Raw genomic sequence first — 25,478 nt, 5'->3', positions numbered from 1 at the left:
TAGGTAAAGTTTACTTTTGAAGAAACTAATTTTGCGGAAATGATAAAATATTTGTCACTGATGATATTTCCTGTACTCCTTATTTCTGGCTAAATATTATTTTCCGTAAACCGTCAGATTGCTTATTGTTAATATTTTTATCTCCTACTTTTCGTCATGGTTTGAACAATTTTCTGGTTTTCCCTACCCTAGTTCCTACACATCATGTAAAGTACAAAACGGTTACAGGTAGAATACAGGTAGTAAATAACATTTTTATCAAGTTATCTCTTATACATCTTACACTATTTAACCTTGACTGACAGTGAAATATTTAGGGTATAACACTATATTTAAAAAACATGCCAATTTTAGCTCTATTCAACACTGATCTAATTCAATGGTTGAAGGAATTCTTTTCACAAAAAGACAATATACGAAGAGACTCATATTACTGAAATTGTGTATTTTGAAGGACTTTTTACGTTATGTATATTTACAGAGACGCATATATGTTTTATATACATGTCTCTGATATTAGTTAAGAAAAATCGACATAGGACGTATTCGCTTTAGATTGTACATAATTAACTAAACAGGATATAAACAGATATTTATAAACTCACTTGCAGCTGTATTAATCTATATAATTAACAAAACGTTCTCGAAATGAAAAAAAATCTGTGACAATCAACGATATGACAAATGACGCAGTGGAAACTATTGACACGTGTGACAAAATTGAAGATAAATTACACTAATTTGTAGAAGAAAAAGTTAAAAGAAATACATTGGGATCAAGTGAGTAAAAGTTTAATGCTTGAAAGAAAACATCATCTTACCTTTTTATATAAGTAGTTTACAATTTTATTTACAACAATAAATCATTAAATGTAAATGAACATGATTTGTTTGCAACTTAGTAAACAAAGGATAACATTACATCTGTTTGATAAGTATTGATGAAGAAAAATGTCGATATCTCATTCAATAAATTAACAACATAGTACAAGTGAATGTAGATTGGCTTACCCTACATATGATATTACTAAACGTTGATAATTGAGATATTACTACACCTTGTTAATTGAGACATCATCGGTTGATTGACACGAGATTACCATCACCTTATAAATATTTAACAGCAACATAGGAAAATTTTACTGGCGCAATCCAAAAGCTAGGTTCTTTTTGTTCAAGTCAAAGAAAAGAAGAAGTCATAGCATTAATAGAGGTCAAGATGTAATTACAAATCTTGACCAGTTGATTATTTTTCCTTTGCTTATACTGCAAATCAAAACATGATAACTGAGAAAGTGGGGCGAAATATACAAAATTGACATATAGTAAATGTACTGTTTAAGGACCACTCAAGAAATTTTGTATAGGCTCATAGCTTTTTTTGTTGTGTTTTGTTACCAAAATGGAAATGATGATTATAATGACAGACGATTAAAATGCCAAGCTGTGTTAAACATATCTTTGATTGAACATTTCGCAAACGTCTTGATCATTGGACTTATAAATTGTAAAAGCATAAATATGTCAAAAGACTACAATTTTCGTTAATGTTGACATATGTCAGCAACTGTCAAAATAATATTTCTCAACAAAACCTTAATACGATTTGAAGCAAAGCTATAGTTTGTCAATTAATGAAGAAGTACATAATAAAGTATAGAAAACATAGAACACTGTGTAGAAATAATGTGTGATTTTGTAGGTTTATACACATAGGACAGATCTAACATAAGGCGAAGATCAGAAGTTGATAAACAAAAAAGCTGCTCGATTGAAAAGACAATTCTTCATTTGAATTTAAAGTGATTGGACTGAAAGATTAATATAATGTTCAATCGTTATCGACATATTTGATCATAAGTATCGAGTACACAATCTAAATAACTATTGTCTTGGCTGTACGTTTAGATAGCTTGTATCCCATAGATATCGTGCCAATTCAAATACATGACTATTTGGTTGACCGATACCAATTGTTATCGATTTTAGTGATCGAGTAAGTTTGTTTGATAACTATCGAGGTTATAGATCGGACGGATAGATTTCAATTGTTGTTGGTTATACATATGATAGAAGTATGGGCGATCATCGAAGACTTTTCCTCAAGTCGGTGTTCCACCTGACACAACAGTCTAAAGTCGATGTCTTAATTTGTATTCCTCTAAAAGACGTCAAATTAAATACCATAGCTTTAAGAAAGAAGTCCAATCGGACTCTCTCTCCTTTGTCGACATTAAAGATGAACTATTGAGTGATATATTTGAATGCTATTTAGTCTATAATATATTGTTACTGAATTGACAAACCATAGAAACCATCCCATTGCTAAAAAAAGACCTATAGAGTAAAAGTAATGATAATGGATATATTTTATGCACCTGTTCTAAATCAGGAGAGTGTTGTTCAGTAGTTGTCGTATGTTGGTGTGGTTCTTAAGTGTTTCTCGTTTTAAATGAACATTGTTTTTTTTCCACTCATAGTTATTGATCCAGTCGACCTACTTTATCCTAGTCTAACTTTAATCCGACTATTCGGTTCCATTTATATTTCACTAGCGTTTGTTTTTTGTTAAATATCAATGTTTCTGTTCTTTCGTTGTTGTCCTCTAATACTTGATGTGTTTCTCTCAGTTTTGGTTTGTAAAACGCATTTATTTTCTCTCAATCGATTTATGACTTTAAACCAGCGGTGTACTACTGTTTCTCTTATAGATGTTATTTAGATTTGACACTGAAATTGAAATGAACTGATACCTATAAATATATATGGAAAAGGGAGAAGGTTTGAATGGATTTACATTAGTATTGGGGCCCTTTATATCTTGCTGTTCGGTGCGAGTCTAGGATCCGTGTTGAAGACCTACATTGTTTTTTTTTTTTTTATAAATTGTGACTTGGATTGATAGTTGTCTCATTGGCACACATACCAATTCTTCCTATATCTATATATCGATATACTGATACTAATCTAATTAATCCTGTTTATAATTTTATGTCAGAGAAAGCATAGTGAAACCTGAAGAAACACTGCCATGACAAGACAAATTAACCATTTATGAGTTTTTATTTCAATACTTTAAAACGAAAGCTTATAAAAAAAAAATCAAAAATCAGACCACTAGCATGTATAATTTTGATGCTTTAGCGAATAAGTTACTGTGTGCACGGAAAAGGTTTTAGTTAACACATATTTTAACGATTTGACAGAATGATTTAAACAGCGGTTGCCTTTATTTACAACTGGTATTTTGACGGATTTGACTTTTGGGTATTCGTTCATGAAAATAGATAAACCGGTAATAAAGAAAGATTTTTGTCAGCAATCACTAGTAGTATCACTTTATTCTATAGCCCTGTAAATGATGTCTTTCTATAGAATTGTGTACAAAAACTTCCATTCTTTCAGAGTAGTCTTGTCCTACAGACATATAGATTGGTTATCTGTCGGACTAGTCCGCTCTTAAAGAGTGAAGTACACCTAACCTTATGATGACTTCACGGTGCAGCTAGGAACGATATTACCTTTACACACTCGGTGTAAGTAATTATGCAAAAAATATTTTATTTTTGTAACAAAATTACCTTCAACATATGCGTTTAAAGTATTGCTACATAAAGAAATGATAAATAAATATTTGTTAGATATATCATAAAGACTTTCAATTATGAATTTCCATGAAGTTACATCAACTTATGATTTTTACTTTTGTGAAAATGTAAGATATCGGCTTCACCTTTTAGTATTATGTATGACGCTCAACAGATGAAAAGTTCTTTAAACTTTCTGAGCGTCTTAACCCTCAAATCAATAGAATAAAAGTAGTGTTCACAAGGTATATCTAATGTAATGTGAACAGACTCTGTGTATAAGCATGATGCAAAAAAGGGAAATTCATATATATATTAGTATATGTTGCACAAACAAATTAAAAATGTTAAGAGCATAATAAAATTACATAAGAAATTTGATGTTTAGATTTTTACAGAGGTAAATTTCAAGATATTGCATATGCCCACGCCGTATCTGAGGGGCGCATTACGTTTTACCATTGTCCGTCTGTACATCCCAAAGTGTCCGTTCTGTAACTTTAGTTTGCCTTAACCAAATGTTATGAAACCTTTACACTATGCTTACTATCACAAAACACAGATCAAATTTGAATTTTGGTGGTGTTCCTTTAACTGTTCAGAGCTATGCCCCTTTAAAACCGAAAACAATGCTGATTATTTGGTTTTTGTCCTCTTACTTGAGTTTGTCTCAACAAAATATTATAAAACGTATACACAATGCTTATAACCACAAAACACAGATCAAGTTTAAATTTTGTTGATGTCACTTGAACCGTTCAAGTGTAATGCCCCTTAATAAATGAAAAAGTTGCTGAATTTTCGTTTCGGTTCTAAAGCTTGCCTCAACCAAATGTTGTGAAACTTAAACATAATACTAATTACCACAAAACTTCGATCAAGTACAAATTCGGGAAGCGTCACTTTGACACTGGTACTATTTCCGATTGTTGAATATTTTTCTGATTTTTCTATAAAGAACCTATCAATATACTGAAATTGCATTGTGAAGTTTTGAAGTAGATCTTTTAAGAAAGAAAATATAACTCTTGATTCGATTGAAACCATATATGTTTGAAGTTTTACATTTGAATGAATAATTGATGTTTAGGACAGTATCCTTTTTAGGATAATCTGATCTGATACAATCAATTCCAATACTTTGGACGCCCCAATTCAGAATTTAACTGAGTTAACTATCCCCTTTCTGACTTGTTGTTGCTGGAATCACGCGCCAAGAAGCAGGGCGCCCTCCAGAAATGACCAGACTGTAGGAAATTGAGAAATCTAGTATGACCAATTATCATATGTATCTGTAGTGCTATGCTCTGCTATCAAATAGCATAATACAACGAAGAAGTACATAGCAACTATCAAATACGATTCGAATAGGCTGTACGTTCTGCGCATAATGTTTTATTCTAAGAGCATATTATTGACAACGCTATGCAAAAAGTGTTTTACATTATGACATCGTAGAAGAAATGCCTTATTTTTAAAGTTATTTACTGACCAGGCTGTATATGGAGATATTTTAAAGTCTATTGTTCTTGGTACAATTAAAGTGTTTCTGTTTTTATTTTGTTGTCGTCTTATAATTGATGTGTTTCCATCAGTTTTGGTTTGTAAAACTCATTTTGTTTCTCTAAATCGATTTTTGGCTTTTGAACACCGGTATACTACTGTTTCCCTTATAGATGTTATTTAGATCTTTGATATTGAAATTGAAATTAACTGATACATATGAATATATATATATATATAAGGGAGATGATTTAGTACCATTAAAACGTTTAATCCTGCTGCAATTGTTTTCAACTGTCCTAAGTCAGGAATCTGATGTTCAGTGGTTGTCATTTGTTTATATGGTTCATATGTGTTTCTGGTTTTCGTTTCTTATATAGATTAGACCATTGGTTTTCTCGCTTGAACTGTTTTACATTAGTATTTTTGGGTCCCTTTATATCTTGCTGTTCAATGCAAATCAAGGCTCTGTTTTGAAGACCGAACCTGACCTATAATGTGTTTTTTTTTTTATAAATTGTGACTTGGATGAAGAGTTGTCTCATTGGCACACTTACCACATCTTCCTATATCTATATATCGATATACTGATTCTAATCTAATTATTCCTGTTTATAATTTTATTTCAGAGATATTAAATTGAAACCTGAATAAAAACTGTCATGACAAGACAAATTAATCAATTATGTGTCTTTTGTTCAATACTTTAAAACGAAAACCTTATAAAACAAATTGAAAATCAGATCATGTATAATTTTGATACTTTAACGAATAAGTATCCTGTATGCACGGAAAATGTTTTAGTTAAGATATATTTGAACGATTTGACAGAACGATGTGAACAGCGGTAAACTACTGTTGCCTTTTTTACGACTGTAATTTTGACGAATTTGACTTTTGGGTATTCATTTATGAAAATAAATAAACTGGTAATAAATAAAGATTTTCTCAGCAATCACTAGTAGTATCACTTTATTCTATAGCCCTGTAAAAAATAAAATCACAAAAATACTGAACTCAGAGGAAAATCAATTTGGAAAGTCCATAATCACATGGCAATATAAAAAAACAAAAGGCATCAAAAACAAATGGACAAGAACTGTCAAATGATGTCTTTCTATAGAATTGTGTACAAAAACTTCCATTCTTTCAGAGAAGTCTTGTCCTACAGACATATAGATTGGTAATAGGTCGGACTAGTCCGCTCTTAAAGGAGTGTAGTATACCTAACCTTATGATGACTTCACGGTGCAGCTAGCAAGCGAGCTAACTAACGATATTACCTTTACACACTCAAGTAATAATGCAATAAAATCTCTATTTTTGTAACGAAATTTCTTTCAACATCAATGTGTAGTGCAGGTAGCGTTTAATTTATGGCTACATATAGAAGTGTTAAATTTAAAATTGTAAGATATATCATAAAGACTTTCAATAATGAATTCCCATTAAGTTACATCAACCTACTGAATTTTACCTTTGTGAAAATGTGAGATATCGGCTTCATCTTTACTTGCAAACTAGAATACTATGTATGACGCATACTAGATAAATTTTATTTGAAAACAATGAAATGTTCTTTTAATTTTTCTGAGCATCTTTTCTTAACCCTTGAATCAATGGAATAAAAGTACTTTTCACAAGGTACATCTTAATGATATGTGAACAGTCTCTGGGTATACGCATCATGCAAAAAAATGAAATTCATATACATGTTGCATAAACAAATTAAAAGAGTTAAGAGCATAATCAAACTACATAAGATATTTTGATGTACAGATTTTTACAAAGGTAAACTTCTGTGTTATATTGGTCTCTCTTGGTGAGTTGTCCCATTGGCAATCATGCCACATCTTCTTTTTTATATCTAAGATATGTTTATGCCCCCGTCGTATCTGAGGCGGCATTACGTTTTATAATTGGCCGGCTGTACATCCCAAAGTTTCCGTTCTCTAACTTTAGTTTGCCTCAACAAAATGTTATGACACTTATACATAATGCTCATCACAACAAAACACATATAAAATTTGAAATTTGGTGGTGTCACTCTTACCGTTATAGAGCTATGCCCCTTTAAAAACGTAAAAAAATGCTGATTTTTTGGTTCCGGTTTGCCCCAACCAGATGTTATGAAACTTAAACATAATACTTATAACCACAAAACTTTGATCAAGTACGAATTTGGGAGACGTCACTTTGATTATTTCCGGTTGTTGAATATATTTCTGCTTATTTTATAAAGAACCTATCAATATACTGAAATAGCATTGTAAAGTTTTGACGTTTATCATTTAAGAGAGAAAATAGAACTCTTGATTCGATTGAAACCAGATATGTTCGACATTTTCCATTTGAATGAATAATTGATGTTTAGGACAGTACCAGTTTCATGATCAACTGATTTGGTACAATCAGTTCAAATACTTTGGACGGCCGAATTCAAAATTTAACTGAGTTTACTATCACCTTTCTGACTTGCCGTTGCTTGCATCACGCGCCAAGAAGCAGGACGCCCTCCAGAAAGTATAAGACAGTCGGAAATTGAGAAATCTAGTATGACCAATAATCATATGTATCTGTAATGCTACGATCTGCTATCACAGTGCGTTTCGTCTACAAATTACTCATCTTTGACGCTCGAATAAAAAAAAATTCAAAAGGTCAAATTAAGGTAATCTATTTCTGAGGTAGAAAATCCTTAGTATTTCAAAAATTCTATTTTTTGGGTAGACAGTGAACTTATGAATTTATAAAGGAGTAAGACCCCTTTTTGGCCCCAACATATAGCAGTTTTACAAAATTGCTCAAATGTTAACTTTTAGTTATTTATTAGATAGTAGAATGCTTCCGCTACATAAATACGGGCTTTTGACAATACAATGAACAGATATCGGGTACAAGCACCATTAAGTCATACTAAATAACTGACATCTTCACAATTCTAGCATTTTTGTTAAATTTTAAACGGTTCCGTGTAAAACGAAAGTGGCTGCATTCGTGTTCAACCAAAATATTGAAAGGAAAGTTGTATTTGATGATAATACATAACATATATAAAGGTTGAGGATGAACACGGATGCGGCCACTTTCATTTTTGACAAAAACCATCTGAAAAGTGACATGTTTTGGCATTTTTGGCAGATTTTTCATATTTGTGCTTGAATCGGAGCGTTTTTAATGACTAAATTAGTCAAAATCTTCACATAAACTAATTGAATCAAATGAAATAGACACTTGAGTGTTTAAAAAGGAGTCAAAATCTTTCGTCAGATGAAACTGAAATTTGAGGCCAAAATCGATCCTTACCGGACCAACTCCTTTATAAATTATAAATTTATAAATTTATAAATAGAGTACTGTCATAATAAAACAAACAAAAGAAGAAAAATCTGTATTTCAGTTTTATTATGACATGCGTGACACAATGTCAGAAAATTGGATTTTCGTTCTTTTCTTTTTCCTAATAATCCCTTTTCATATTTGATAAGGCTTATGTAACAGCTTTCTATTTAACCTTACTAAATATTTCCGTAAAATTAAGTGTTCTGTTGTTTTTTGTAAATAACTATAGATTTCTACTTTTTACTTATATTTCCGTGTTTATTTCTGAAGATATAAAATTCCCAAAAAATCTAACAGATCAAGGTGAAATGAGAATCGTAGAATTTTTGCAAAGATTAATAAATGAACACGTCAGAAATCTTATTTAACTTATTTCAACAACTTTTTAAAAAGTACAAGAAATTATGGTATGATGTAAGTAAGTCCGCGATTACTCTGACGTCCAACGGCTGTTTTGCTAGACAAGCTTGGGCCGTGTGACGTCAGAGCTCGCCTCATACCAAAAAGCGGATATTTGCCCGTCCAAACTAGATGCGCTGCTTCGTTGCTTCTGGAGCCCATATCGGGCTTTGAATTATATAAGTAGGGCATAAATTTGTTCATTTTTCATTTATCTCTTCACTAATTTTAGTTTCACCTACCTGCAACCCTTTATTTTCTCATAGTTAAACCTTTTCACACACACAGTAACAAAAATAATTAGATAGGAAAATCAAATAATCAAGAAAAAATAACCTTATCAAGGTAAGACAAACAAACAGACATACATAAAATAATAACTTTCTGTTTCAACACTTTTTTCTCTGACCAATAACAGGTCCAAATGAAGAAAGTCGTTAAAATAAAAGCTATGTAACCGCTCGGTAGCGAATTCTCTTTATCATATGATTAGCGTTGTGTATTTGATCTTCTCATGAGGGTAAAGTTTATAATCATTGTGTAATATCCGTACTAGGAAGTATAATTTCAACCAATGAAATTATATTTAATTTCTTTTGAGACGGTTATTTCTAAGAATTGTGATAAAATTGTCAGGAAACAGTTTGAAAACAGATTGATCATCTAAAAAAATTATATTTGCGAAATTTATTGATCACACAAGGTATGCTGTTAATATATATATTAGGTTCTCCTTATTTGTAAATTAATTGTCATGTTTACAGTAAAAATACATAACTTTATCATTTCACCACGAGGATTTAAAAAAATTGTAGTCATGCAATTTTAAAATAAAAAAGTATATATTAAATTTATTATATTTAAAAAAAAAAAATATTTCAAGAGACATAACTTCCGTATGATTGATATCTATTTTTAGAACTTATTGCAATCTTGTTAAATTTAGTCACTATTGAGTGAGGTTTTGAACCAACTATATTTTTGGTTGTAAAAATACCAATTTTGTTAGAATTGCATTGTGCTACAATTTTCATTTTTTTTGGCCTTAATGAATCGTAAATATAATGTGTTATGTGGTCCCCGTTATATGTATTCTTAACTTGAACTTCAGTGCTTATGCTAAACAGTTGACGATATTTTCGATACACTATAACTATTTTTCGACATTTTTTCCATGGGCTACATTTTTGCATCCATGATATCCATTAAAAAATCCTTACCTTGTTGTATTCATAACATATTTTTTTCCCCTAAATGTATGTGCATTATATCATATATAAAAAAGATGTTTCTTCTACAGAATCAAAATTGCTTAACTTTAAAATTCAATATTGATCACTCTTCGATTAAGTAATTATTGTATGGATTGATTGCTTATCGTTTTAACGTTTTACATTTAAAGTCAAAATACTATAATGTTATTTTTGTGAATGTGATTTACCTATTGGTTTAATTCGGGTTTATAACGGGACGCACATGTTCATACACATGATATATATAATAACCGAAGTGTAAATGATGCTTTCACTGTATTATGAGAAAGTTGAATATTTTCACTGGTTGATTATCGATTACAGAGACAGATGTCTACATGTTTGAAATCCATAAACTGTTTATTATCTAAGTTTCTATTCTTTATTTGAAACTTTTAAATAGCACGTGTTACTAACATTTTCATGTAGAATGTGATGGTACAATGCATAATTAGTCATTCAAATTTTCCATTTGTAATGGTTCTTGACGTCAACATATTTTTCATAATCATTGAGACTATTTTTCACGCGGTCTAACTATTTTGACATCGTATATTATTTGTACTGAACGTATATATTACATGTGCATGTCACAGAAATCCGAGGAAAATTAATTCCATAAATAAATCATTGTAGTTATGTGTCTTATAGAATATTTTCGTTATTATCCATATTTTTCAAATCGTCAAAATGACATTTCATCCATTTTTCTAATTTTCCCGCCAAAATTTGGGTTTTAAGGCAAAATAATTTTTTTTCCTTATCGGTGACATATGTTTTTTATTTGCTAATTCTTTGAAGCTATAGTTCAGCTTTTTATATTACAGTTTTGGACCAAGTGTCATAGAACGTTTTTTTTTATATTCCGATATTAAAAATATGTCAACACCTCTCTTTTCCCTATCATTTCATTGAAGAGTGTTCCCTTTTACAAACCTGTTTTTAAAAAGTAAAATTTTGAGCTTAAATGGTCCGTGACCCCCTTTTTTTCGACCAATGTGATTCACTTTCTGTAAAGAATAAACTAACAAAAAATACGGCACTTCTGATAGAAACTTCGATTAGGCCCGAGCCACCTTAAGAACTCTGGAAAAATATATATTTTATTTCGAAATCACAAAGGTTTTTTTAACCTAAATCTTTGTCAGAAATTGAAAAACTCATTATAACAGATTAAATTATGACGACCAATTTCTGTAATAAAGTTATAACAGTTTTATTTATTCGTAATTTTGAATTAAATTCGTTATCCCATGTTCTTGTAATTCGTGATAAGTAGTTATTGCGCATTACAAAAATTGTTATAACTTATGCATTATTCGTGATAACGAATTCATCATTTGAAACCGAATTTTGGAATAATTAATAAACATTTCAATTCGTAATATCGAATTCAAATTATGTATTTGGGAGGTCCTTAGAGAGCACCTTGTTCGAAAACCATGTTCAATACCCCATTTTTTTCATAAAGATATACCTGTATGACAGTTCAAATACATAAAACTAATGTTTTCCATTAGTTTTATGTGTTTGCGGTTTTGATTTTCGCAATTTTGAAGAGACTATCCGATTTAAATTTACCTTTGAATCCGGTATTTTTTGTAAGTTTCGTACAAGCTCTTCGTCAAGAAATCTTGAAACGACTTCAAAGGGATCGTCTCCTCGTCAAACGAACGCAAATGCTTCACCGACTTCTGGTAGATAATGGAATGGTGCAAGAGGTCTTTATCTTAAAAGAAATCATCGGCAGGCAGTCGAACTGTTAACAGTGAATATAAATTGAACAACGATAGCTTTAATTCTTCTTTCTTATTCATTTGTGGGCTGAAGAAAAGACTGCTATCTCCGACTGTCATTGACATTTTACTTGGACATGATGAGTTTGTAATTTCGTCGAAATGACATTTACTGGGTTATATAATTTAAACCTTCCAGATGATTATGTCTATGCCTTTATCGCTTCGAAAAAATTCGAAATGCCTTCATTATAAACATACCAGCAGACGTTATGGAAAAATCACTTACTTCTAAAGACTTCCGAATAAAAGAGGGACGAAAGATATCAGAGGGACAGCTAAACTCATAGATCGAAAATAAACTGACAACGCCATGGCTAAAAATTGAAAAGACAAACAGACAAGTATTAGTACACAAGACACAACATTGAAAACTAGAGACTAAGCAGCACGAACCCCACCAAAAAAAAAATCTTAGGTGCTCCGGGAGGATAAGCAGATCCTGCTTCACATGTGGCACCCGTCGTGTTGCTCGTGTAAAAAAAAACGCGGTAATTAGTCTAATTCGGTAGGTTACATTAGTGGTGAAAAGGGAATTGTAACAACGTAATCAGGAACATATCCCATATAACTTGAGAAACGCTTATTCCGTAACGGTCAACCAATTCGTGATGGTGTCCGTAAAATTTACGAGGAATGATTTCAACTTCACTATTTGGAAGTCTTTGTTTAATAGCTTCCTTGTGAGAAGCAAACCTCTATCAAGGAAATCATGATAGGATATACAAGCCCGGGAAAATTGTATGGATTCGGAGATATATAATCCGTATGCCAGTGCTGCTGGAATGTTGCTTCATAGAAATTGAATTTTCTCAATTGGGAAGCTCAATCATGTCTTAAAGTTTGGTTTTCAATCGGTCCTCATTGTCAATTTCTAGATGTAAGTCAAGAAAGGAGGCTTACTTAACTGTATCTGGTGTATCCTCTATCTCTGGTTCGATGGGATAGATGCGTTCAACATAGCCCCCAAATTTTGAATTATTTAGGGAGACAAGTGAACATTATTTATATAGCGGAAAGTAAAGTTAAAAAATTATTTTATTTTATTTTAAAATGATCTCTAATTTGAAAAACAAATTGCATCAGCATACCAATAAATAAAATTGCATATAATACAATTGAACATGATTTTTTTTAATTGCGTATAAATTATAAAATAATGGGTGCGAGTTGACAAAAGTACGAGTTGGCTAAGGTACGATTTGACATAGATCCACAGCGATGTAGTGCGGAATATTGTAGCCCTATTTCATTCTTGTAGAAATTAATGATTTGTAACTTGTTGATTTTGAACTTTGAGTTTGAGAACCCTGCATTTTCACATTAAGAATTTACATCACGCAAATCAAGAAATGTAGAAATTCATATAACGGATGTAGAAAGTACATGTCACAAATTAAGAAAGTACATGTTACAAATTAAGAAAGTACATGTTACAAATTAAGAAAGTACATGTTACAAATTAAGAAAGTACATGTCACAAATTAGGAAAGTACATGTTACAAATTAAGAAAGTACATATGTTACAAATTAAGAAAGTACATGTTACAAATTAAGAAAGTACATGTTACAAATTAAGAAAGTACATGTCACAAATTAGGAAAGTACATGTTACAAATTAGGAAAGTACATGTTAACGAATTAAGAAATGCATAATTATGGCGGATATTCCCTTCCATAACGACTTACATAAAACTATTTGTAAATTTTTTCCGATAATGTAAAAATAATAAATCTGCGACATAACCCATATAATTTGACTGTATAGAGGAAGTCATATTTTACCTAAACGGATATGTTATTTATTTCTCATATTTTTACTACTTGTACACATATCATTTCATGGTTAGTACGAGACAACGTTTAAACACTTATATTTTATGATAAATCGATCATATATATTTCAAATTAATGAATGAATGAATGTTAGTAAATATAAGCATTCAAGTGAATGGCGGTACTTTAAGTGGACTTTTTAAGGAGCATTGAAATTAGTTACACTCATGCATCATCTTATTAAATAAGTTGTGGGTCAAACGATAACAATGTAACAGTTTGAATCAAGTATAAACTATTTATAACTAGAAACTTGAACTCATTATTAAAGTGGGACACGTGCTTTATACAAGCTTTCATCGTCAGGTAAGATTTTAATACTTTTAATAATTCATTTGGGAAAATCTAACAGTGAAAGATGATATAGAATGAATACAATTAGGGATATATACGGGGAAATATATGGGGATATGTAAGGGATATAGATATAGAATGGATACAAATGAAATTATATATAGGGGAAATGATGTGTATCTACAAAAATCTTCGTTTTAAAATCATTAAGAACACTACGTAGTGTCGCGTGAATGTCAAAAAGCTAACAACATCGTTGCATTGACAGTCAGTGTGGCATATTGCCTTTATTAAGTGACTGCCGGTGTTCGTTCATCTTTCTCATTTTCGTAAGTACTGAAGGCCACATTAAACTTACCGTTTGGTATATTGCTTGAATACAATATATTTTCTATAAAGATTCATATTTACGATGGGGCGAAACGAATATCATTGAGTGGACAATTTTTGATTTTGATTTGTCAATTATAGCATTGTTTGATTAATCATTACTAAACGTCCAGTGACAATTTTTTCATGCGCATTCAGGGCGATTTATTGTTACATTGCATTTGAATTTTGAGCTTACTTTAAAACTAATGAAGGTATCTCCTTAACGCATGGCTATGATTCTTTATACATGTTTCGGCTTTTGTTTTTTTTCTTTTTTTTAACACATACCTCAATGGTTTATTGTATTTCAAACTTTCAAGTACATATGTTAAACTCTAGCATTACCGACGAAATTTGTTTTGAAATCATTTAAAATAAGGAATATATCTTTCTCTCGTGTAGCTCCGTTTGGTTTGGATTATTTTTTTAGACCTCTGTAATGATAACCTCTTTATTACATTTGAATAATGTTTTGTAATTTTAAATAGATAAGTCTCAATCATCTCTGTAGATACATTAATTACGTATCTTTTACAGTCAAATTGGTACCGTTAATTTAATTCCTACAACTAGCTCGTTACCTCAGGTTGTTGACTGTTGGCCTAGGGGGATTATCAACCTTTTCATAGCATCTCATACTTCGAGTTTTTGTAAGGGTTCTCTTTGTTCAATCTTTCGTTTTCTATGTTGTTTTTTGTATCCTATTGTGGGTTTTTTTTCTTCAGATAAAAATCAAATAAATAAACACAACCGTTTTAATGAATAAATGAGACATTATTGTATGAAAATGAAAAGCGTAGGATATCAGGTCGAAGACAAATACGCTAAACTTAAAGACGGAAATAGAAACCAGATCAGGAAAATGCTCTCGACATTAAAGGGCACATTTCAAACTGAACACCAATTAAGTTAAAGTTCAGGATTTTCTATAATATACACTTACATAAAACTCTTATAGATACAGGAAAAAGGAAATTATGCAGTTCATGATTTAGATATTCCTGAACATTCACAAGTTACTTTAAAGTGTTTTGTAACATTCAAAACTTTGTCATATGATTATCCATTTTTTAAATAATAAATCTTATTTTTTAAAAACATGTTGAAAAACCATGTGTTTATTTATTTGAATGTGCTGAATATCATGTAGCATATATATATATATATATAGAATATTTTTCTTTAAGGGCGTTTTTGTAGAAAAGAATTTTACGGATAGGACACTTGTAAAACGTCAATGGAAGGAAGTAGGCTGCAATGTTATTTATCTTTAAAATCGCCATATTCAAACATTTTCACTAGACTCGAGTTTAGGGAGGGGGTGTTATCAAAGGGGTTGCTTTGCTCAGTCACCAGTTTTATTCGTAATTTTTATTTTATATTTTATATTTTTTGTTTTAATAAAATTGAGAAAGGAAATAGGGGATGTGTCAAAGCGACACCAACTCGACCATTGAGCAGACAACAGCCGAAGGCCACCAATGGGTCGTCAATGTATCGAGAATTCCCGCACCCGTTGGTGTCCTTCAGCTGGCCCCTAAAAAATGTATACTGGTACAGTGGTAATGGATTTTTAAGTTGGGTTGTATGTTATATCTTTAAATTTTCTTATTTGCGATCTCTACTTGCTTGTTTATTCTCGTCGATATTTTAACACTATTCCATACACGGTAATCGCAAATCCTACACAAAGCAGTATACCTACGATCAATCTTAAACGTAAGAAATTTGGGGGGGGGGGGGGCTCGGTGGCCGAGTGGTCTAAGTGGTCACTACTGTAACCACTAGCCAGTTAACATTAAGGTTGTGAGTTAGAACCCCGCTCGTGCGAGTGCACTCGACTCCAGTCCTAATTAACTAGGTTTTTCAGTTTTCATATCGTAGGTCAGTAATTTTCTCTGGGCGCTTCCTCCACCAATATAAAAATGGCCGCCACGGAATAGCCCAACATCGGGGCTGAAAATCAAAATCAAATAACATTTTTAGTCAAATTAATTACTGATTTTCTACCAGCAAAAATATTACTAATGCAGTAGACCGTTTATCGGTACGTGTTATTTAGATACGAGCATTGTCTGGTTGAATATTGGTAATATATCGATGCCTGAGAGATAGTGTACGTTAAAGATATTTGACAGTTGATATTTAGCAAACAATAATCAAACAGTTAACCTTTTTTCCCCATTTATTACAGAAATGCAGGTTAAAGAGGAGCCAACGGAACCAGAATTTAAGTCATGCCAATATGGATCTTATCAAAACAACAGGAGCTTGTACAATACAAATTGTACTGTTGAAAATTTTATGGGAAAGCCTGAAGTATCAAACATTCACTGTCAAAGACAAATTGAAACCAAACACAACGATTTGACAATGTCTCAAAACACATTACACACGTTACCAAAACACAGAGAAATGTCACATGCCTTGCCTAAACGAATCGCACAAATGCAGCATAGACTGCAACAAGGTTCTGTAAAAAAGGGAAACTTAGCACAACCAAAACTCAGTAGAATCAAACCGTATGTGTATCATCATTATTCCAAACAATCATTTGATAATCAGATATCCACTGCAGAAAAAGATCGATTTCCAAATTCTGACGACCGAAATATGGGATATATGAACACACCACCATCAAATCCTATGCAACACCATCCAGGTAATTTCAATGATATTACAAATGAAGGTTTTAATGATCCAAAAACAGTGAATGAACAAGAATCCGAACCAATGGAGGGTTTGTTTGGATGGACTTTAATAGATAAAGTATATATTCCTTATATCTTTCGAGCAGATAACAAAAGATATGTTTGTGTCCGTTTACTTGAACAAAAAATATTAAAAAAGTACCCAAACTTTTTCCCGAAAGAATTGGCCAACAGGGAACCTTTAACAAGTTCCTTCATCAAACCAAATGAATGTAGGGTTTTTAACCAATTATACCAAATGCAAAATAAAGGAAAATCAGAAATTCCTTTGTTTAATCAAGAAGATGTAGTAGTACACCTGTCAGAGTTCATGGATTTTTATTCAGTGGTTCAAAAGGCATACCCAGATTGTTGTGATTTGCCATGTGAAAGCAACAAAAGAAAGCGCAAATCAATTGAATCCGGATGGCTGCAAATTAACAACACAATTATCCCATATGTATGCAGGTCGGAAATAAAGTTTTTACCAATAGCGGTGCTCAAACATGCCGCTTCTATTAATGTGCCGTCAGAAGGTGTGCCACCTAATGAAGACGAATGTGATGAGCTTAATAGACGATGTTCTGCAGAAGGTTTTAAATTTACGTTTAAAGTATCAACAAGAATCGTTTCAATAACCGAAATCCAAGACTTTTGTGATGTACAGGTGTACGATCTTCCAGAGAAAGATCCTTTACATCATGCCCAATACTTGTCCTCGGAAGAACCTATTACAGAAGGTTTAAAAATCAATACACATCAAACGGACTTACCCAATTCTTTCCCAGAATTTTCTCCAGAAAAATCTGCACCTTATGCGGAGCACATGGAATACCAACAGGAATATATGCATCCACCAATGACATTTAGATACAACAGATTCCCATCTAATGTTAGATTTGGATCACCTAATGTTACTATTGTGCCACAAAACCGTGTTCCGAATCCATTCAATGTTACAAGAAATCCAAATATGATCAACAATACTCAATTACATCATAACTCTTTGTATACTTTTGAACAAAACACTCAAATTACACCACCAAGGGCACATACTGGACAGCCGATTATGCAGAAAACAATTTTTAATGCATTTACACCAGGCCAGAACATAAATGTTAACTACGGAATAAACATTCAAAATATTACTCCAACGGCTCAAAGTATCCCAGAATCTAATCAAGTGAATTCTACTCAACAGAAAACTACAAAATCGAGAGCTTTAGATTTTGATAAACATAACGTAATGCAAGTACATTGTACTGCCCCGAAAGAAATGGGTATGTCTCCAAGCGGTGGCAACATGATATTGACTTCAGATTCTCGACAATCATCTTCTAAATTTGGTAATAGTTCTGCAAGTAATTACAATATTTGTGAACAAACATGTAGGTTGCCCGACCAACCTTACGACTTGACGAAGAACATGTGCCAAACAAATGCAAACTATACAGAATCAATAGGATGCAGAAAAACTGAACCATCAATGATTAGGTCAGGAAATATGACGCAGTCTAATTTAAAAACACCAGATAATAACATACAATTAGAAACCAGTTACCAAATGAAGCAAAAGCAAGCAGTCAGAGAGTTCATTTCATGCATCAAAGGCGTTTGGTTTGGTGGTAAAAATATTTCATGTCTTCATTTAAGCAAACCAGGGAGATCTGGAAAGTTTTGTTTAGTTGAAGCAGTGTGCAAACTTTACTATGGCAACACACAAGTAAGCGAATTTCTGTTCACAATTGAAAACGTGCTATTAACTGTTACCTGCACCGAATTAGAAGAGCAAGCTTTTATAGAATATTATCAATTACCGGTTAAAGTTCTAAAATGTAACAAGATGATAGAACTGACAGCGTTCGAAAAGCTGTTTCCCCAGCTTACTGAAGTTTTAAACGGATATTCTCCACATTACAACCCTCATCAAAATACAAGATGTCTTCTTCCTTTGCCAGATGTATCTTACATGCCACAATATCTACGAAGAGGTAGAAGGTTTAATACTCGTCCAGCTTTGAATCAGAACGTTCCCGTAATTAAAGGTAAGTTTAAACACACCCTTATTCAATTACAGACAGGTTACTTATGTAAAGACAGTAAACGTATTTTTAAGAGTTATGCCCCTTAATAACTTGGAAATTGCAAATTGTGTTGTTTCCGCACTCTTATATTTTTTTCTCATAACTCAAACTCAATGAATCACAACACTTAGACAGGGTCGGATTTGAGTTGTGAGTCATTTACCGTTGAGACATTCCCTTTTTAAACCTGAAAATCGAAAAGCTTAGACGGAGCATTCGTATCCTCGGACACATTCTTCGTTTATTTTTTCTATTATCTGCTACCAAACATTTAAAATTGCAAGTCACTATTTCCCTCATTGCAGGGCTAAAGCGTACCAGATGGCACAAGCAATTTAAACCTTGTAAACTGGAAGCAATTTTTGCTAATGGCATGTAAACATCTCGTTAATTGCATACCAGATATAACATAAACCAGGAAATAATAATGTATTAGGAAGTATAACTCAAGTGAAATGTTTTCATGTAAATGTTTTAAGGGAAACCCTATAAAAACAACGGAAATACCTGGTAATTTTTTTTAAATAATCCTCAGGTAAAAAGTGATATCACAAAAATACAGAATTATTCCGAAGTGTCGGTATTATGAAAATATTGGCGATTGGTGTATTTTTAGTTAATCGTGTATTTTAAAGTGTAAATCAAGAACTTTTTTTACTCGTAATTAAAGGGATTATTTTTTTTTAAACAAAAATTAAATATTTAGACAGAACCTTCTTTCCTTTGCTTTTTAAAACCTGATAATGCCATAACAAAAGGAAAACAATAGACGAAAAGATAAAGAAAGAAAAAACACTCACTAAATAGAAAGCTAAATGTAGCGATAAAAAGTCAGGACTGTTGTTTCCCCGGATGAATTTTGATCAAATATGAATTCAAAGTTATTTTGCAATTTAATATATATTATATACTGATGATGAATTTTTACTTTTTTCTGAATCTAAGGGAAATAAATAACATCTTTGCACGTTTTTGTAAAATTCTATAGCAAGTAAATGCAGTTTGTGGCCATGGATACGTCGTAAAAAAAAATAATTAGCCATTTTAACGACATCAAATCAAATCTATGGAAGATACTGATAACATACGTATTCATATATAATTATGACACAAACAGTAAGCTTAATGTGTAAGAAAGACAGGAAAAGATGATTGAAAGGGTCAGTTTATTATTTTTAACTGTATATTAGTAGCAAAGATTACATGAGCTTGAAAATATCTGTACCAAGTTAGGAATATGACATTTGTTGTCTATTCGTTTGATGTGATTTATCCTTTGATTTTGCCATTTGATTAGGAACTTTCCGTTTTGAATTTTCTTGGGAGTTCGGCATTTTTGTGATTTAATTTTTGATCCACATGTAGATTTACATGAAGGATATTAGGATTTGATAGAGAATATCTGTTTTCTTTTTTGTATGTTCAATACTGTCTTGTAGAATTATATTCAATTCATTCATTTGTTTACAAATATACTAGTAGCATGTATTTTGTTTCATTTTGTAGAGAGTTTACCTAGCAGGGAAGACAATGTCATAATTCTCGATGATAACGGACCATAGTTACCTGCCATTCCGGAAAGTTGAAGTGACGGGAAAGTCCAAAATCATGGATGCCAATCTTGCAGTACTTTATCATGTTTATAGGAAATTAAATTAACTTTAACTAACTTCAATATATGCTAGGATTAGATGAAAGAATCAAATAGAACAAACCAGGTTGTCTTCCGTCCGACAATTCAATAAGAAATGTAAAACAATACATTTGTCTAGCAATTAGAGTATAACGCATCCTCATTTGAACAAAGACTTTTTATACGGAAATTTACATCTCGCAGCTATTCAAGATGAATAAACTATACACAATGGAAAATAACAGATAAAACAATGGCGCATTTCAAAATAATTATAATCTATCCAGTTTATACATCTGTTATTTGGCTTTTGCAAACACAGATATTATAAAAATTGAAATAACAGTTATGTGTTAGAATTGTGTTAACATTGTGTTACAATTGTACACATCATCGCTTGAAAGTGCAAATGTCTTTTTCAATGTTGGATAATCATGAGTAATGGAGCTTGGACATTGTTTCAATTTTCCCTTTTTTTTTGTATTTCCGTTGAATCATGTATTTAAGTTGAGTCTTGGGCATTATTATTTTTAATGTGTGTATGTTCTTTTTGTTTGATATTTTTTATTTGCATGTTTTTTTATGAATGAATAATTGTAACAAATGTTGAATTAAGCAATACTTGCCTGTCTGTCAATTTATTGTTTTTTTATATTAAAATATTGTAAATGTTAGCTATGATATTTTTTGCTTTTGTTGTGCATGTTTTAACAATCTTTTGTTGGTAATTGCATTAAACAAACAAATAAATAATGAACATACTGAAATAGAAAGGCTTTTATAGTAAATTAAAAGGGTGTATAGTCTAGCATATAATTTCAATCAACGGAACATTAAGAATAGAACTTTTCGACAATGAGAAAAGCATTTATTTATGACATACTAGCTAGCATATAAATGATTTGTAATTCTACGTGTAAACAAGTTCATTGACACACAGACTAAAAACAATGCTATTTTGTTTTGAAAACCGTGTTTTAAAAACAACTGTTTTCTGAGTCTCGTCTACTCCAAATAACTAAAGTGAGGTCAAGTACAAGAATGAGTACATTTTTGTTGTTGAAGTAAGAACATTTCCATACAGGTCAGATTGTCCTTTCAGTAAATCAATATTTCCAAAAAACATCTTAAATAATTACACTTCTATTTTTGTCGGGTTTCTATACAGGTCAGATTGTCGTTACAGGAAATCAATATTAAAAAAACACCATCTTAAATACTTACACTTCTATTTTTTTTCGGGCAGCCATGTCAAATATCGTCTGGTTTCATATTTAATGGTTATTTTTCAATTCTACCTCAAAGAGATATCAACATTTATTGTGTTCCTTGCTTGTTTAACATATTCAAAATAATTTTGAAAAGTAATGTTTCGTACTCCTGTATATATATATTCTTGATACATGACATCTTACTGCATTTGCAGATCCAAATCTGTATTTTACAAACATGTATGTTTCGATAAATAAAAAAAACGTATAGTTGCCACCCTCAATAGAAGTAAAATTTCTTTATGTATATACAGCATAGAAATGTGGGTTTTTTTCTTTGTGGACTGCTGCTGTAATAAGAACCATTGATGTGATAACAAATTACTACCTTACCTGTTTTCGTGACTTATGTCTTATTAAATAGCTCATCATGACATAATATGTATGTTTGTACTTTTTGTCATGATTAGACTTAACTACCTTTGTCATGTTTATTTTTACTTTAAATATTAATTTTGCGTTTTTCTAACCATACATATGTATTAACAAATTAAGATCTTGTGCGGTCATGCTGATTGTTATAATTTCTTCCAGAGTTTTAAGATTTCTATCCAGTTAGAATTAAATCGTGTTGCAAAAATCAAGCTATAATACTTGTGTACACAGCACATAACACTGTGATTTTCAAATTTTGCTTAAATAGCCATATCAAATGTTGATAAGCAAAAACAGTAGTTTACCAATGTTTCAACTGCATGTTTTGATAACCAAACAACCTTTCAAAAAATGCGAGAATAGCGAACACTTAAAACGGAGCGATACGGGAGATCCAACAGGATAGTGTCTCCTCCCAATTATCTTCTGGCATGCATTTTATCAAACTATTGCTCGATTTATTTCACTTGACTGGGCGAATTTTTACAGGTTCGCTCATAATATAAAACCAGTCCATCTGTAGATAGGTGTTTTAGGATAAACTCATTAATAAAGTATCCAGTTATTCGTCCCATATCCTGCACTCGGTTCTTTTGTATATGTCTTTGGTGACACTGATTAGAATTCAATAATAACATCTTCAAATAGACTGTCCTTATGTAAATTAAAACTTAAGAATGACAAAAGAATGACTGGACACTTCATTGATGAGTTTATTCTAAAACGCCGATCTATAGATGGGCTGGTTTATTATGAGCGAACCGGTTAAACTCCGATCAGTCAAGTGAAATAAATTGAGTAATAACTATTGTTACTTTATGGTAAATTGATATTCACTTTGCCTCGCCTGTGATAATTTGACATTTACAAGCCAAGTCAACGAAATCGAAATTTTATAAAGTCATTTTTATTTTATTTTTTTATGAACGCATGCTTTGTTTTCTTATCTAAAATGAAAGCTTACTGTATTATTATCCAACCTAACTCACTATGCAATAATGTAATAACCTTCTATGCAATTATCAATCAGTTTATCATCCAATATGTTTTGTATAAAATTGGGCATTTGCGGGAGCTCTTGTCAAGATGACACAATTTATTTTTGTTTCTAAGTTTTAATAAGAAAACGTTGTTGTTTGTTGCTTTTTTGTTGTTGCTTGTTTTCAATGTAACATTCATTTTTTGTAAGATTTCATAAAGAATATATTTTTCTAACAAAGTGATGATCTTCGACTGTTGTAAACAATAATACAAAAGATAAACAAATAAATATTTTTTATTGAAACTTATTATTCAAGGTTTATCTTTCCATGGATATTCAAAATAAGTAAAATATATATCAATATTCAACATGTATATACCTGCGGTAAAAGTTTGTGCTCCAGACGCGCCTTTCATCTACGCTTGAATGAAAAAATTAAAAACGGACAATTGAAAAAGGAAGTTGATGAGCATTAAAGATTCAAAATTCCGATTTTTTTGTGGCTAGATACAACTCATGTTATCGAATCCTGGTGTTGTTAATCATATGGTAAATAAATGCGCCTCATATACATGTCAAATGAATATATTCTTCAAAAATGCTTCATCAAAGAAAACAAAAATCAGAACAATTACCTGTTGAAGCGATTTGGAATCTTTCATATTTGAAGGCAATGTTTCCCATTCATCAGAGTGTTTTGATTTGGTGAAGATATATAATTATGCCATGCATGATTAATGTTAATGAAACGTAACTGAAAATTTCAAACATTGACATATTGAAATGTATTCCAGAATAAGGCATTGTCAATCTAGCTATTTAAGCATTTGAAAACGATATACAAAAGATAACAAACAGATATTTAAACTCTTAAGTCGAAAATAAACGTGTAATGCATTGACAACTACGACAAAAAAAACAAATAACTGTGCACACAATACAAATAGCTTTGTAATATTTTTTTCCCCCTAAATATATCAAAATAGTAGTCATAACGGTGTCATTACATCAGCAACTAAAATATCGAAAAAGATCCTAGTGTTGTAATTTCGATCGTTTCCTCCACACAAGACCAGTAGCGCTCGAATCTAAATATAAGGTCAAACCAAGTATGAAGTGTAAAACCAAAACTTCCAAAACATTGTTGTTTATACAGCTATAGATAAAGGCAATAGTATGTATTGATATTCAATTCTCGTTAATCGATTTCAGTGGAAATTTATACCAGTAAACAAGAAGATGTAGTATGATTATCAATAAGACAACTCTCAACAACAGATCAAAATGACACAGACATTAACAACTGTAGGTCACCGTACATCGAATGAGTGTAAAACAATTCAAACAAGAAAACTAGCGGCCTAATTTATGTACAAAAATGAACGAAAACCAAACATGTAACACATAAACAAACCACAACCACTGAACTGCCAGTACGTGACTTGGGATAGGCACATACATAGAGAATGTTGCGAGATAAAATATTTTAGCGGGATCCCAACCCTCCCCTATCCTGGGACAGAGGTATAACAGTACAACATAAGAAATCACAAACCAAAACTGAGGAAAACAAATGAACTAGACAAGGGAACACAACGGAACAAAAGGCAAATTGAACAGTTACAAAAACAATCTCCAACTTACCTAGAAACTTGGTTCAGGACATTTTAACCTGGTGTTAAGGCAAGCCAAACCTGTGACAACATGTTTGCACTTGCTGTCCCCTTCAAAAATACTTGTTCCAAGTCAGGAATATGGCAGATGTTATCCATTCGTTTGATGTATTTGAGCTTTTGATTTTGCCATTTGATTGGGGACTTTCCGTTATGAATTTTCCTGGGAGTTCAGATTTTAGGGATTTTTTAATATATGAATATATGTAGTTTGATAAATTCATATACTAGTATACAAAATAAATAATCCTAATTTGTACAACAATATATTATTGCCTGCATATATAAATCTTTTAAAGAATTTTTACCAAAAAAGAATTTAAAAGTAACAAAAATTACCGATTTCTATTGAATATTTAAATCGGAAATTCCCTAATTCAAATTGCAA

At 31.5% G+C, this 25,478-nt stretch overlaps 1 protein-coding gene across 4 annotated transcripts; it reads left to right on the top strand.

Annotated features, from left to right (window-relative positions):
- The first annotated feature begins 420 nt into the window (after positions 1-420).
- On the top strand, positions 421-21,546 carry LOC134714816 (uncharacterized). 4 transcript variants are annotated; one of them, XM_063576402.1, is made up of 3 exons: positions 421-780; positions 16,577-19,117; positions 20,663-21,546. In XM_063576402.1, exons 2-3 carry the CDS (start codon positions 16,579-16,581, stop codon positions 20,716-20,718), a joined length of 2,595 nt encoding a protein of 864 aa, XP_063432472.1. In that variant the 5' UTR covers positions 421-780; positions 16,577-16,578; the 3' UTR covers positions 20,719-21,546. The 4 variants fall into 4 exon arrangements, with proteins under 4 accessions (XP_063432472.1, XP_063432471.1, XP_063432470.1 ...); XM_063576401.1 differs by lacking the exon at positions 421-780 and adding an exon at positions 9,397-9,534; XM_063576400.1 differs by lacking the exon at positions 421-780 and adding an exon at positions 13,708-14,022.
- Positions 21,547-25,478: the final 3,932 nt, after the last annotated feature.

Source organism: Mytilus trossulus, chromosome 4, assembly GCF_036588685.1.
Source record: "Mytilus trossulus isolate FHL-02 chromosome 4, PNRI_Mtr1.1.1.hap1, whole genome shotgun sequence".
Taxonomy (NCBI): Eukaryota; Metazoa; Mollusca; class Bivalvia; order Mytilida; family Mytilidae; genus Mytilus; species Mytilus trossulus.
The sequence above is the reverse complement of the archived record's forward strand: the minus strand, read 5'-3'. Positions and strand labels throughout refer to the sequence as shown.

Excerpts from the sequence above, each read along its gene's own strand:
- LOC134714816 (XM_063576402.1), top strand. The coding sequence starts at position 16,579 with ATGCAGGTTAAAGAGGAGCCAACGGAACCAGAATTTAAGTCATGCCAA. Across the intron at positions 19,118-20,662 it reads GAACGTTCCCGTAATTAAAG|AGAGTTTACCTAGCAGGGAA; the intron begins GTAAGTTTAAAC and ends TTCATTTTGTAG.